Source organism: Carassius carassius, chromosome 44 (assembly GCF_963082965.1).
Source record: "Carassius carassius chromosome 44, fCarCar2.1, whole genome shotgun sequence".
Taxonomy (NCBI): domain Eukaryota; kingdom Metazoa; phylum Chordata; class Actinopteri; order Cypriniformes; family Cyprinidae; genus Carassius; species Carassius carassius.
Window position 1 is genome coordinate 23,774,023 of NC_081798.1, and position 16,229 is coordinate 23,790,251.

At 37.0% G+C, this 16,229-nt stretch overlaps 2 protein-coding genes across 2 annotated transcripts; one reads left to right on the top strand and one right to left on the bottom strand.

Moving 5' to 3' along the window:
- Positions 1 to 2,826: 2,826 nt before the first annotated feature.
- Positions 2,827 to 7,929, bottom strand: LOC132126380 (uncharacterized). The gene is made up of 6 exons (XM_059537595.1): positions 7,698 to 7,929; positions 7,367 to 7,459; positions 7,224 to 7,289; positions 5,798 to 5,893; positions 5,567 to 5,662; positions 2,827 to 5,033 (listed from the first exon to the last, which is right to left on the bottom strand). The coding sequence occupies exons 1-6, from the start codon at positions 7,782 to 7,784 to the stop codon at positions 2,883 to 2,885; spliced, it is 2,589 nt and encodes an 862-aa protein (XP_059393578.1). The 5' UTR covers positions 7,785 to 7,929; the 3' UTR covers positions 2,827 to 2,882.
- Positions 7,930 to 7,936: 7 nt separating this feature from the next.
- Positions 7,937 to 15,712, top strand: LOC132126244 (uncharacterized). Its single transcript, XM_059537370.1, has 7 exons — positions 7,937 to 8,252; positions 9,416 to 9,525; positions 10,493 to 10,645; positions 11,002 to 11,119; positions 14,927 to 15,057; positions 15,256 to 15,457; positions 15,600 to 15,712. Exons 1-7 carry the CDS (start codon positions 8,051 to 8,053, stop codon positions 15,710 to 15,712), a joined length of 1,029 nt encoding a protein of 342 aa, XP_059393353.1. The 5' UTR covers positions 7,937 to 8,050.
- Positions 15,713 to 16,229: the final 517 nt, after the last annotated feature.

Sequence of the window (16,229 nt, forward strand, 5' to 3'; positions counted from 1 at the left end):
CAGGCTACAGCAAAGTCAGATTGTGCAGAGGACTCATCTGGTTGCTGTGGTCTTGTCCCGGTGGCTGTCTAGGAGACAAGGTCAATCTGTCTCTGGGGCTCATCCAGTTGTTCTGGTCTTTGCTGACATTCAGAGATGTTGATTTGGATACAGACTGGATCTGGTGGCTACGGTGACCTCAGAAAAAGAAATAAACAGACTTATATTAGAGTAGATGCCATTCTTCTAACGATGTAGCAAGTAAATTGTGTGTTATAGGAAATGTTCCCAGTTCAGGTTATTATAATTTATGCAGCCTAAAATTCCTTTACGGATTTGAATATTAGAAATGTGTTAGTGTGTTATGTGTAAGCCTGGATAAAGAGATGGGTCTTTAACCTAGATTTAACCTCTTAGCCTGCACCCTGATGCCCATGTCCTCAACTCCCCGTGTTCACATGTGTCAATATTTCCGGAGTAGATTAAATGAAACGGGAAAATTTTTATCTTGACAAACTATATATCATTATAAAGATCTAAGCCTCAAGCATTGATGACAGATCGCTGTTTTTAAATGGAAAGCTTAAAAATAATGTATTTGCTACATTTGTGTAAGCAGTACACATCAAAACATGAAGAACGAAAACGCAGTACATACCAGATTTGTCGTAATAACGAGTCATAAACAGATCCACAGCTGTAAATCCTGGTTTAGTTAGGAAGGTAAGGTTCCACTGAACGAAATCTTATGGAGCATGTTTAGTCCAACAAAGTTATTGTTTGTGTCCGTTATGGAATAACTCACACTCAGAAACTGCGTCTTGGTAGTAGAAATGGTAGTAGAAAAACAGCATGGTTTTGTAGCGGACAGTGCCACAAACAGAATGAGATGATCCACAAAAAGAAAAGAGAAAGATAGGTGAAGATTGTTTATTTGAATTCTGGCACTCTCTCGTGGCGGATCATGATGCGCTCTGTGACGCACGTATCATCTGATAGAGCGATTTAATTTTTCTTTATTTGTTTTAATTTTCAACTGTTTTCATATACCATATTTTCCGGACTATAAGTCACACTTTTTTTCATAGTTTGGCTGGTCCTGCGACTTATAGTCAGGTGCGACTTATTTATCAAAATTAATTTGACATGAACTGAGAGAAATGAACCAAGAGAAAACATTACCATCTACAGCCACGAGAGGTCGCTCTATGCTGCTCTATGCTCCTGTAGTCTACCACTGAAAACACAGAGCACCCTCTCGCGGCTGTAGACGTTAATGTTTTCTCTTGGTTCTTGATTCTAAATAAATGCGACTTATAGTCCAGTGCGACTTATATATGTTTTTTCCTCATCATGACGTATTTTTGGACTGATGCGACTTATACTCAGATGCGCTTTATAGTCCGAAAAATACGGTATGTGTGAGTATGGTTTATGTTGAATGTGCCTGTATCTGCATGATTACCATCTGTTTGAGCGCAAATCAGCTCGCTATTACGGTGTAATCATTGCTATCAATGTGAACGCGTCAATATGAATCAAGTGTGATTTATTGACTTTATGGCACATTTGTATTATTACCATCTCTGTAACTGACCATCAGCACGTATTTTCATTTTAATTCATTGTAAATGCTGCATTTCTAGCAGTCTCAGGATGTTCTGTAATTTTTTTTTTTTTTTTTCTAATTTTTCTTATTCAAATTATTCTTATTGTATTTTTCTAGTGCTCAAATAAAGTGGTATATTTAATTACTAAAATAGTTTGTAGAACCCCTTAATACAGTTGGTAAAAAAAAAATATATATATATTTGGGGGGTGGGGGGGGGGGCTAGACATAGTCTCAAAAAATGGTTGCAGGAATCTCATTTTTCATGGTATCTTGTTCAGATTTCAATTAGAAACTCATGACCCAGGTAAAAAAGTAGTATACTTTAGTGTATTTGAAATATGAATGAAGTACATGAATTATAAAACAAGTATGCTTCTACTTGTTGTACTTTATTTAAAGAGTATTTGATTTGTACTTTTTAAAAGTATACTTCAAAAAAGATGTAGTTAAGTTCAACTTAATAGTCCAAACAGTAAGTCTACTAAATTATAAGTAATCAAATTATTTTTAAATGTACTTTTTGAAAGTGTACTTTGTTGTTAATGTATTTTAAATTGTATTGAAGATTTTTTTTTAAGTATATTAAATTTGACATACTTAGAGTGGCTATTCAGTGTACTTATGGGAAGTATATTTTTTGGAAATTAATTGTTAGTATACTTTTTTAAAGTGTACTATGTTCTCACTTCATTGGAAGTGTGACTTCTGTACACTTTATACAGTACACACTAAAATAAGTGTATTTCTAGTGGCATATCAGAGAACTCTCATAAAATATGTTAAAATACAAAAATGTATAGTGGTAATTTAGTGTACTTTTAGTAAGTACGTTTATTTGTAATACAAAGTATAATTTATTAAAGTGTACAATGATTTCCCTTCATCTGTAGTGTAATCCTAGTACACTGTAAACAAAGTGCACTAAAATATAAGTGTACATTTATTAGCATATCACAGTACTGTCATAAAATATGCTAAAATTCAAACACTTTTAGTGGAAATTTAGATATTTATTAATTTACTGTAGGCAACTAATGGAAAGTGTATTGACATTGTTAGGCTGATTTCTTAAAGGGTCATATGCTACAATGCTGCAGTGAGTAAGACAAGCTCATTTTGTTTACTGTTACATCTTGTATTAATGCACAAACACTTGATTGACAGAAGGGTCACTTTATGTAACAGGTAAAGAACCGTAATTCTTAGTACAGATATTGTATTTACAAGTCAATTCAATAGGTCTCAGGAATTCTGGGACTTCTTGGCAGTATTCAATTTTCTTGATGCCACATTAGTCTCGTTCAATGTTGTTTGGCAGAGGAATAACATATACCTTCTCCCTGGATTCAACCATGACACATTTGCGTGTCAATGACTCTGGATGGATGGCATACACTATATTGCACTCAGACACTTCATACACAAAGCTTGATGCAATATTAAGTGTTGTGTCTCTGCACAGCTTCCTTCCAGACTTAACAAGCTCCTTGACCAAAACACAGTGTGTTGCACCAGAAACGACCAAATTCACAATTCTGACTAATGTGCCATTCTGCAACTCAACAACAGAGTTGATTCTTTTCTGTAGGCGGTTGTTTGTGTCAGAGTGATACAGTATTCCATTCACAATGAAACGGTTGTAGCAGGAGGCTTGTTTCACTCTAACACCTAGTAGGTCATCTATTGCAAGCATGTGTAAAACCGAGACATCTTTCTGTACTGATTTACCAAAAACTCTGACATGGGCACTGATCTGAACTGATTTGTCAGTTAAACACTTTCTCCCCTGTAGTTCATAGAAAAGATCTTTGACATACTCATTGGCATTATGCATAACTGTTGCTCCTTTCTTTGTGAGACTCCTTTCCCTAAGGTACCTTTTCATTATTTGGACAGGGACATGAGTTGTGCCATTGAAATATGTCAACAGGGTACCGTTAAAAGATTCAAAGGAAAATGTGGATGTGGCCCACAATGGTCCCCAGTTCCTCACACTCGCAGCCAAGTGTGTCATGAGGTGCACATTAAATGACACATTTGCTGTGCCATATAACCCCTGAAACTCCCTGACAAATTTTTTCAATGCCTGCTCGGCTATCACCACCTCGGCCTCTCTGATCCTTTCTTGCAGTAGATGATATACTGCAAAAACCAAAAGGAAAAGATGATTCCAGTATTTTCTGGGGAGGATGCCATTTAAAACAGGCAAAGCATAAAACAAAAGAAACGACCTCCACTCAGACGCCTTCCAGAACTTTCTTTCTTGCATAGATCGTGGTACTCTTGTGATCTCAGTTGGTGGTGAAATTTTTTTAAGCACTTCGTCGATCTGCTCAGTTTGGGTGCCTATGTACCAACCATGCTGATGGTTTGTGGAATCTAACCACAGAGAAGTCAGCTGTCTAGTAACTCCAAGGCATACACTATGCTGATATTCTGGAACAAAGCCTTGCACCATTTGAAATTTGTCTAGTTTCATTAGTTGACTTGGGCCTTTCACTCCCATTATGGGCTGCTGAGGTGTTGCATTCATGGCATTGTCAAAATGCTCAACTTCTGTACGAAGACGGGGTTCAGGAATAACATATGGATAGGAGCCTCCACCTCTGTGGTAACAGAAGTCACAGCCATAAATGCCATTAAACTGTTTCTTATTTTGGAGAAGTGGCCTTGCAACTGAATCTGCACTACATACAAGTGCATGCACCTTTGAAGTGCAACCATCTCCCCAGGTGATCCCATTACTTTGAAGTTCCTGTAGCTCTTTTACAAATGGAATTAGGAGAGTCTGTATATTAGGCTTGCTCTCTCCAAACCAAAGACAAGGAACACATATGTTGTTCTTCCTCTCTGTAGGGTGTAGCTCTATGATTTGGCACTGAATAGGCCATATTTGGCATCTAGAGCTTTTAAAAACAGGGATCCCATCACTGTTCCAGATCAGACTGATGTCATCATCACCTATTTCACCACTATCTTTAAGCCTCCTATACTCCCCTCCACATTGCACATCACAAATAAAACCTGGAGTTGATGTATGTCTTTGGATTTTGATGTTGGGATTTTCCAGAATCTCTTTAATTTGCAAAGACAAACTGATAACCAAAAAATATGAACCCTTTTCTAGACTAGCTTCCACATCAAATTCTGTCTCACACAGAACACACTGTGTCAAACCACATTCTTTTGTTCCAATATAATTTGAACACTGATGGCAGTAGAAATGGGGCACATACTCGCCATATTGGCCATAGGATTTATGGAAGAGATATGAGGTTGCTGGTATCAGTGCAGGGAAAAGTTCATGAAAAATTCTTAAAAGATGGTCCAGAGCAATCCCGGTCAGGTTATGCCTCAGGACGTAAGCCATTAGAAGGAGCAAACTTTGACCTTTGGTAATTGGTGCTCCAGGGTACAAAAGGTCATCTCCACAATTTCCATCCTACAAAATGACACATTGAGATTGAAAAAAACATTCAGTACAATGAACAAAACATTCTCTAGTATTCAGGTTTATCATATATTGTCAAGTTTCTAATTATTTAAAAATGCCCTATATGAATGACACAGAACACATTAACTTTGCTCTACTACCTGAGCAAAATCTAACACTAGTAAAAGATTATAATTATTTGTGATATGTTATTTTCTAAATATGATTACACATGAAATGTATGTATTATTCTGGGAACCCTTGGGATCGAGCACTTTTACATATGGGTTCATTTAACCATTTTTAGTTTAGTATTAGTCTCTGATGGGTTTTGATAAATTGTTTTTATTGTGGCCTGCTGAGCAAAATGGAAGTGCCTGACATGAAAATAAAGTCTTTGTAATTCTATTCTATTCTATGGCAGAAGAATGAAATTTGTTGTTCAGATTGTGTGCATCGAGTCATCATAGCAAATCACTCCTGTAAAAGATAAACTAAACGCACAAAGATGAACGATAGCCTATAATTAATTGTAATCTTACCTGTGACGGATTTGGGTTGGGTCTCTCAGCCTCTGGTTCTTGCATGGTCTGATGCTCTCCTATATCAACCACATCGTCCTCAGCAGCTGATCCATTCTGAAGTTTGCACAAAGTGTGTGGCAAGTTAGTCACTGAATCTGGTGTTTTTTTGGTATTGAGTGGGATCTTAAAACACTAGAAGTAAAGAAACCTATAATGCAAATGCTAGCCTATAATTAATTGTAATCTTACCTGTGACGGATTTGGGTTGGGTCTCTCAGCCTCTGGTTCTTGCATGGTCTGATGCTCTCCTATATCAACCACATCGTCCTCAGCAGCTGATCCATTCTGAAGTTTGCACAAAGTATGTGGCAAGTTAGTCACTGAATCTGGTGTTTTTTTGGTATTGAGTGGGATCTTAAAACACTAAAAGTAAAGCAACTTGCTCCAACCGCTCCACTCTGAAATGAGAAAAATGTGTGAGCTAGTTTGTTACGTTGTAGGAGTCAGTTCCTCAAAATACAAAATACCAATAAACTAGCATGGTGAACAAATGTGTAATACCTGTGTCCTGGCCTGCATGTTTTTTTTTTAATCTGCACACTATTGCCACTAACCTATATGTTACTACTACTAGATATTTTGTTGTACTACACTCTGCCCCATATTGTATTGCACACACAAACACATATAGACAGAAACCCACTTTTCTTGGCCATCCTGAGCAATTTGGTGTATGATTTATGTGAATATCATACATTGTTCCATCAAATTGAAATTCAAAGTTTAAGTAAGCAGATCTGGTAGATTTAAAGTTTATACTTAAAGATTTCAAGTTAAAAACAATTAAAATCTGAATACACTATTTCCTACAATTAACTTTAAACCTTCTTATAATCTCAATGTGAACACTTTCATTAGTATTAACTTTATTTTAACAAGCTTGTTTGCTAACATACTATTTTGTTATCATGCTAACAATAATATGTTATACAGCACCTGCTGTATGAGTGCAACAATATAAAGATTTTATTTGCTCTCAAATCAAGCCGCATGCACCACGTCACCATGATAGTTACTGTCCTAAAACCAACATGAACAGAAATTCTTCTAAATTAGCACAAAACATTAATCAATACTCAATATCCCACTTAACAATAATTTTGCACAAAAAAAACAATATATTTAACTTAATTTTAGCATTTACTCTTCTATTCAAGTGCTGGGAAACAGACATCACAGCCGTTTCAGTTAAACTTAAGTTTGTTTAAATTAAAATAAATCATTTCATAAAACTCAAAACAACGAAACAGATCAGTTTACTTAAAATATATCAGTTATGTGAACTTGAAAGAAAAAGAAAGTGCTAAATACTCATAAAAGTTAATTTGACTGAACTAATTAGTTTAATTTAAGTTTGTCCTACTCAAACCAATTGATTATTTTGAGCGTTAGGGTTTACAGTAAGTTTCCAAACAGACATCAGGTACAGACATGAGTAGTTACAGGGTAGAACATTACATTCGCCTATAGACTGGCACACAGGCCTACTAATGTCTAGGAAACCATCCAAATGTAAGTAATTCAACAATTGTTGGTCACATTGTTACAAAGTAAAAAAGTAAAGAATAGACAGTTAGGCTATAAGGAATGAATTATGCATTGTCAGTGTCCTGACCTTACTGTCAGCTCTCTTTCTTTTTCCTGCTGTTGGCTGCAGTGGTGCATCATGGTGAACTGGAGGCTGTAAGCAAAACAACTGTCACCATCCATGTCACTGCACAAAATAAAATCTTTACATCATCATATATGCTAGCATACTTCTCTGTCATGACATCCTAAAATTCTGTCAGGGACTTCAACACCAGTGCTGCAAAGGTACTGCTTGTACTGTTTATGTCTTCTGCCTTTTCCCTGAAACAAAAGACAATTTCAAGACAGTATATCATTATCCTATTATTTCCATTATTATTTATTATTAATATTATTAGAAGTACTGCTATATTAGGGCTTTCTTAATATTATTTTATTTATTATTATAATTATTATTAGTATTATTGTAGAAGTAGTAGGCGACTACTACCATAATTATAAGAAGAAGAACAAGAAAACATATAAAAAAATTTAAAATAATTATACAAACTATAATTACCTTCCTGTGTCTGTATTCTGTTGTCCTTGGTATTTTCTTATTAGTGACCAATAAGTAGGACTTGTAGTTTGATTGTACAGGTGGCATATTTGAATAACTATTGTTGTGCACTGCAACAGATCAAGATTCAAAAATCAAGACTAAGCAATAGATGGCTACGAATGGACCCAGGAATTGGACCTACCCCCACCCCCCCCGACGGTTCCCACATCCAATCAGTGTGCGCAGTATCATCGACATCCAATCACTATGTAGAAGTTTCAGCGGCAATTAGCTACAGTAGCCATTTAGTAACGGTTAATGTTTGAAATTCATCACTGAAACTCAGGCGGTAACAGGGTAAAGTTAGCACCATGTATGGGCTGTTTTATTTCGTAGACGGGTCCGTTATTGCAGAGAGTACATCTATTATACAGGATGCATATATAAATGCTGGTGTTACAGTGACCTGCAAGGAAGACATCCAGTCCCAGGAAGGCTGGATAGAGGTGATTTTGCCAGCTAAACGCAGGCAAGATCCGAAGCCGGTTGCAGCCAAACTGCTGTTCATGGCGGGTAAGTTCTAAAACATTGGAAATATTCGGAATACTCTTTGTAACATTAACTAACCGAGTACTGCCATGTAATTAAACGTTACTGAAGATGAAGTGCTTGAAACATGGCGCTTTTCCATCCTCCATCCTCGACTCTTACGAAAAAAAGTACCTGGTAACATTAACGTTACCTGCTAACAGGTACTTTTTTATTACCACCTCAGCTAACGTTAGTTTCCAAGCGAGCTGAGACAATACCAAACTTTGTCGTGAAAGCGAAGGGTGGGGTGGGGGTGTCCTGAACAAAGTTCTTTTTTTTTTTTTTTTTTTTTTTTTTGCTGCCTCCAGCATCATTTGAAACAAAACGTGTCTTCTGACTGTGGCAACAACAACACACCTTCTACGTTCTGTGTGTGTGTCGCGTTAGGTCACGGCAGTTGGCGCCGCTTTTTTACAGTTCCGCGGAGGCTCCAGGCAGAGCTTTCGCCGTAGCCTACGTACACACACACATGACGGCTCCACGCACAGACCAGCGCACAAGTATAAACATCAGGCCACTTACATAGGCTAATGTTTATAACGTTACTTGTGTGCTGGTGTGTCCGTCGAGCCGGCATATAAGACGAACAGCCATGCTTTTGAGGAGATACTAAAATCTGCAATGGAAAACGGAGGCAGTGTGTCGAGGCGAGTCGAGCAGGTACAATGTAATGGAAAAACGCCATAATTAATAAGTCCTCCTATAGAGAACGCTCCAACCCTAGCGTTTACAGACCCATAGCTTATCTTTGAAGTGTTTGGCTTAGGTTCTAGTGAAGGTTAAACGTTAGCTAGTAACGTTAGTATAATGGAATTCGTCGTCGCTATGCAGCATGACCATTTAATGAAAATTCTTATAATTAGTTAAGACAAAGTTACTAAAGTCATTCGGTTGTTGGGAACAGCATATTTATAAGGTGCAACAGGCTAAAATATAGAACAAATACAGTTGTGTCAAGGAGACATTTTCAATGTACAGAGGGATGGACTCCCGCCATAAGGTGGTTATGGACATTAGTGCCCAATACTGATGAAAGTAATAAAGTACAAATAAATTAAATGACAGTGACATTGCTGTCTTGAAATTATATTTTTTTATTATTAAAAGGTCACATTGAATTTGTATTTTATGTGTCTTCTTCACAGAAAACTACAAAGAAGTAGTCCAGAAGCGTGTCGCTTTCCTCAAACGGGGGGATATATGGTCTTCCAGTCAGTCTGGCCAGGAGAAGAGGGTGGTGAAGCTAGGAATGACTGTAAGTTTGATTTATGACTTAACAGTTATGGAACGATTAGTCGACAATATCGACAAAAAAAAATTGTTGACAAATATTTCTGTTGTCGAGTACACGTTTTATTTATCTTGACCTAATTTAGAGCCTGCACTAATGCGGTTTGAACAGTGTGGCGCTGTAGCGCAAGACTGTAATTCAGCTCTCCTCGATGCAATTCAAGAGAAGAAGAGAAATAGCACTCAGCGCTGCTTCAGAGAAACGCACCCGGGCCGAACAGAATGGCGTTTGGATATGAAAATATATGACACGCGCTTTCCTCTCAATAACGAAATAACAACAAAAACAAAAATCACAGCAGTATGAAAGTAGCAGTTAAAAATGCATCTTATTACACTGATGTGGATGTTTGCACGAGCTCAGCAAACCATTCACGTCACGTCTATAGTTTTTTATTTAAATGAAGCAGCTTTACGGTATTAAACATTATTATTAAATATTTGATTAAAGTGATAGTTTGGTTTGCAGAGATCAAAGCTTAATCTAGCTCAGGACTGTTTTGATTATCATAACCCATGATAAAAGTAAGGTATTTTAAGAGAGATTACTCTACCAGTCATAAGTTTTTGAATGTAACTTTAAGATTTTTTTTTTAAAGAAGTCTCTTCTGCTCACCAAGCCTGCATTTAGCAGTAATATTGTGCAATATTTTTACGATTTAAAATAACTACTTTCTATTTGAATATATTTTAAAATGTATTCCTGTGATCAAAGCTGAATTTTCTCTATTCTTCAGTGTTACACAATCCTTCTGAAATCATTCTAATATGCTGATTTGCTGCTCAAGAAACATTTATTATTATTATCAAGTCTATTTTGAATAATACATGTTCGTTTGCTGTTCTTATTCCTCGACGGTGTGTGACATTACTTAAAGTGGTGGTGTGGACATTTTCAAAATCATTCTCTTAAACAAGATGTATGTTGTCAGTCTGGTTCACAGACGGCCAAGATAGGCGAACAGCTCAAGAGGGACCTCAAACAGCAACCTACAAGACAACTCAGTTCTACTCCTGCTAGATATGAGTCTGATTCTGATGACACATGTTGTGATATTTTTGATCCTCCCAAAAAACGAAAAATGGTAAGTTTAAAAATGTAACTGACTTCATCAAATGTGCAGTGTTCCCCAGAAAATGTTACAGAGTTTACAGTGATGGATTATAGCCTATTTGTGCTGAAATGCATGTACAATCACATTTTGCACTTTAATTGAATTATGTACCAGTACCAAAGTCCAAACCCAACCTACAAACCTTAGTGAGCTTGTGATGTAGCAGAACTGCATTTTTGTGAAAATGAGTTACTATTCAAGAGTGTATGAACTGTTAATTTCTACACACACTCACACCACTAAAATTGTGCTTTAGCATGTGTATGATAAGGAGTGTATAGCTGCCATTGTTGTTTAAGGTAATTAGGTTGATGTTTTCTGCATAGGTGATTAACACCAGTGAGGAGGAGGAGGACGCCATCCCTCAGGCGGAGTCTCAGCGGCCAGGGACAGTGCCTGCAGTTTTTGTTGAACTGGATGAGGACAGTTTGAAGGCTCTGAAAGGTGGGTGGGTGTATATGTATGCTAGTGATGCCAGGGTTATCTCTGCCACCATCTGAACCCTCCCATACACCTGCAGTCATTGTCATTGAGGTCCTGAAATCAACTTTATGTATTCAAGACATGCATCCCACTGTTAAAGTTAGTTCACCCAAATTGCAAAATTATGTCATTAATAACTTACCATCATGTTGTTCCAAACTCGTAAGACCTCCGTTCATCTTCAGAACACAGCTTAAGATATTTTAGATTTAGTCCGAGAGCTCTCAGTCCCTCCATTGAAGCTGTGTGTACGGTATACTGTCCATGTCCAGAAAGGTAAGAAAAACATCATCAAAGTAGTCCATGTGACATCAGAGGGTCAGTTAGAATTTCTGAAGCATCGAATATACATTTTGGTCCAAAAATAGCAAAAACTATGACTTTATTCATCATTGTCTTCTCTTCTGGGTCTGTTGTGTGAGAGAGTTCAAAACAAAGCAGTTTGTGATATCCGGTTCGTGAACGAATCATTCGATGTAACCGGATCTTTTTGAACCAGTTCACCAAATTGTACTGAATCATTTTAAACAGTTTGCGTCTCCAATACGCATTAATCCACAAATGACTTAAGCTGTTAACTTTTTTAATGTGACTGACACTCCCTCTGAGTTCAAACAAACCAATATCCCGGAGTAATTAATTTACTCAAACAGTACACTGACTGAACTTCTGTGAAGAGAGAACTGAAGATGAACACCGAGCCGAGCCAGATAACGAACAAAACATTGACTTCTATCGGAACGTTCGATTCAATAAACCGGTTGAAGAAAACGGTTCACCGGTTCTTTTGCGCTCAACACAATGGCGTCATTGGCGATGATTGCCCTTGATTCAAGCCTTCGGTTTACCCGCGCTCATAACATTAGCACAGAATCAGTTCAGAAACAATCATCAAAAGAATCATTTCGGTTCAGACGCTCTGTGTGTTGGTCTGCTTCACACTGAATCACACATGCACAGTATCATCAGCTCCTCGGTTCTTGAATCAGACACGTCTGACAGAAACGGTCCCTGACTCGAGAACCAATCAATCTTTCATTCATTATCTGGCTCGGCTCGGTGTTCATCTTCAGTTCTCTCTTCACAGCAGTTCAGTCAGGGTACTGTTTGAGTAAATGAATTACTCCGGGATATTGGTTTGTTTGAACTCAGAGGGAGTGTCAGCCACATTAAAAAAGTTAACAGCTTAAGTCATTTGTGGATTAATGCTTACTGGAGATGCGAACAGTTTAAAACGATTCAGTTCGATTTGGTGAACTGGTTCAAAAAGATCCGGTTACATCGAATGATTCGTTAGTGAACCGGATATCACAAACTGCTTTGTTTTGAACTCTCTCACAACAGACACGGAAGAGAAGACAATGCTGAGTAAAGTAGTTTTTGCTATTTTTGGACCAAAATGTATTTTCGATGCTTCAAAAAATTCTAACTGATCCTCTGATGTCACATGGACTACTTTGATGATGTTTCTCTTACCCTTCTGGACATGGACAGTATACTGTACACAGCTTCAATGGAGGGACTCTCGGACTAAATCTAAAATATCTAAAACTGTGTTCTGAAGATAAATGGAGGTCTCACGGGTTTGGAACAATATGAGGGTAAGTTATTAATGACATAATTTTGCTATTTGGGTGAACTAACCCTTTAATTTAAAGAACATGCAAGTTACGTGTTATGTCTTGGAATACAGACCTGACTTCCCAGATTACAAATTTGAAAATCAATTTAACTCTGCAATTTTTGCCGTCATTGACTACTGTTAATACTTCTTGTTTGAATTTCACTGATTAAGCAATATGGTAAAAGTGACAGTGGGTTGTTACTGATAAGGGCTGGGATAAAGGATTATTTTTTTTAACAATTAATTTAGCGATTATTTTTCGGTGAATCGATTAATCTAACAAGTCTTTTTTTGTTTTTTTCAGTCCGATTCTATTTCGGTTTGATGCGATTATCGATAATCTCCCCATTAATTGACTAATACCAATTTATAAAAAAGTCCAAAATAAAAGACTATACAAGTGCAAAGTAATGCATTCTTAGTCAGAGGTAGCATTCGATAAAACCTTGAAGCCTTAAACACATAGGCCTAGCTTACTAAAAAAAGTGCATTTTGTAATTCTTCTTTCAGATGAAAATAACAACAAATTGATGTCTAACATTCAATAAAAAAAAAGGTCACCCAAAATACTTGTTTAGAGCAATTGAAAGAATACAGTAACCAATGTAAACTTGAGGGCTTTAAGCTAATACAGAGAGTGCTTTTCCAACAAAAAATAAATAGAAATTAACAGCGACAGTGGGAGCCAGCAGCCTCTCATGGTGTCCTTCCTGAACCAACAGAATTTAACATTTGTTGAAAACACATAGGCCTAGTCCTAGCTTCCTGAAAAAAGTGCATCTTTTAATTCTTCATTCACATAAAAATAACAACAACGTAAAGTAATACACTCTGCCACTCACCTTTTTCTTAAAAAAAAAAAAAAACTAATGTAGGTAACTAGAATTTAATAAATGGAACATTATTGTAAAGTGTACCGATTTGTTATACACCGATTCAGATGTCTCATGAGATCAGTGTTGGACAGATCAGTTGTTTTAACCTTTCATTTATGTGAATCGGTTCAAATGAGTCATTAGTTTGTGAATCAGACATGTCATTATTGGATGTGTAGCCTACGGCAAGTGCTGTGTGATCACACTCCACGGTAATTCAGCAAAAAAAATATCTCAGAATGCTCCACGTGAAACTTTGTTCGTCCCAGCCCTGGTATGGATATAACTACAAGGCCTCTGGCAAATTGGCGCAGGTACCAATACTGTAACCACAAGACATATTGCGTTTATACATCTGTTCCCCTTCAATGGCGATTGAATATATAAAATTGTGTTTTCAATCATTTATGTAGATTTATTTATTTCATCCACTCCAAGAAATAGTTCTAATCTTCTATCTCTGTTGCCAAGCAACGCAACATTTCAGTCAAGAGAAGGGTCCAGTAAGACTGGCTATATGGTCTTATTCACATAAGAATTTGCAGCAGTTGCTTGCAGGGTTCCCACAGGTCATGGAATATTTGGAATATCATGGTTTTTCAGGAAAAGTTATATCAGGATAATTTTGGGGGGAAAATCATGGAATATCAGGGAATTTTCTTTAAGCAGTTTAAAATTGTCTTGCCAAAATACATTTAATACAAATAAATTTCCACGCAAAATTGGTGTATATCTGGTTAATATCTTTACTGCTTGCTTGAGCAGTTGTGGTTAACCCAACTTCAATTCAAATTTCAATGACCATTTATTCATCTCCCACTCTAAAAAGTAAAAGATGCTTGAACGCTATGAGGGTGATTTGAAATCCTTGGTCAGTTAGTTTATTGCACCATTCATAGTTGGTCATGGAAGTTCAATTTGTTTTTATGGGAAAGTCATGCAATTTTACATTTGACTTAACTTGGGAACCCTTTGCTTCTCTTTACTACACAAGCTAAACTGAACATTCGCCCTACTCCATCTTCACACTCAATAATGGATTTACTGCCCTGTGGCTTTGAGTGAGTGGAACATTCATGTCAAACATGCATGCTAGCTGTGAAAAGTATGAGTAAGGACCCTCATCCAATCAGAAATAAATAAAAGTTAAACCAGATCTAGCCATTGTAAAATGACATTTATAAGGTGCTATTTTGTGTCACAATGTGATACTTATTCTTTGTGTCATAATGTGATACTGACCCTGTTTATACTATAACTTTATTTTAGAGCTGCCAGGACTGGTGTCTTCACTCAAAACAGTCCTAAACAAAATGGAAGATTCACCTTTGTCTTCCATGATTTCCAGCCAAAGCGAATCACCGCGCACTGGCAGTCACACTGGCAGTGAAGAAGACATGGTATGACTGAAGGACCTTATACCAATCCTTGTTATGTCTTTGTTATGATTGGGTGCAGAAAGCATACACAAATCTTACAAGATAGCTCGAGTTACTGTTTGTGTTAAAACACTTGTAGCCAAGACACGTGCCAACCTGCCCCATTGAGAAGTGTTTGTAATTTACCTTTTGTGTTAATCTGCTTGTGTGTTTTCACAGGTGTCATTGGGCAACTCATTAGTGCAAGTCCCAAAACGCCTCTATCAGAGGCTGAGTGGGAGGAGGATGTCCCTCTTCACACAGGAACTGGCCACATTGGTATTTGGCAGGGAAACTTTGGCCAAGGCAACCCTCACAGGGAAAGGAAAAAAAGGCGAGCTGAAGGAGCAGCTTGAGCCAGAAAAAACCAACGCAATTATAGGTACAGTAATGTCATAGTTACGAATCCAAATCCATTGTCATGATTGCTTAACAAATCCATTATCATCAATGATTGTATTTCAATGTTATACATTGTCTATCCTGTTTTAATTCATCCCCATGTCTCTTTCCTGTTTTCACAGATGCAGTGAGGGAGCGATTCCCCAACACTGAGGTGGCAGAGATCCGGGCCCTTCTACGGAGGAAGTGCAACAATGAGAGCTACAAGGCCTCTAGTAACTCAAGTCAGAGCTAGATATATGCATGTGTAGTAAGTTGTTTTGCCATTGTTCTGTTCCCGGCATTTCAGAGAAAGTCGACTGTTCAAGGTTCCTCCTTTTGCCAATATCTGCTTTTGTGTGTTACTTTTGTGTTAATAATAAAGATCCTTTTCTGAAATGCAATTTGTAATCTGTTGATTTAATGTACTTGAACTGAATTGTAATATAATACACTTGTAGTGTAATACCAACATTCATGCTAAAGTATAACAAAATGGGGATAAAATTACAAATGAAATGTACTTTCAATTTGTTTCTACCTTAAACTATAATAACATTGCACTCAAAGTACGTGTCTATGATGTTTAGGTTGTAATTGAACTTCACTTCAAAAACATTATTATTGTCATAGTGGCACACTTTAAAAGCACTAAATATAGTTAGGAAGTACATTTGTAGATCACTTGAAATGTTACAGAGGCATACTAAATTAACAGTTTATAGTAATTATAAGTATGATAGCAGTATGCACAAAATGTACTTAAACGCAAC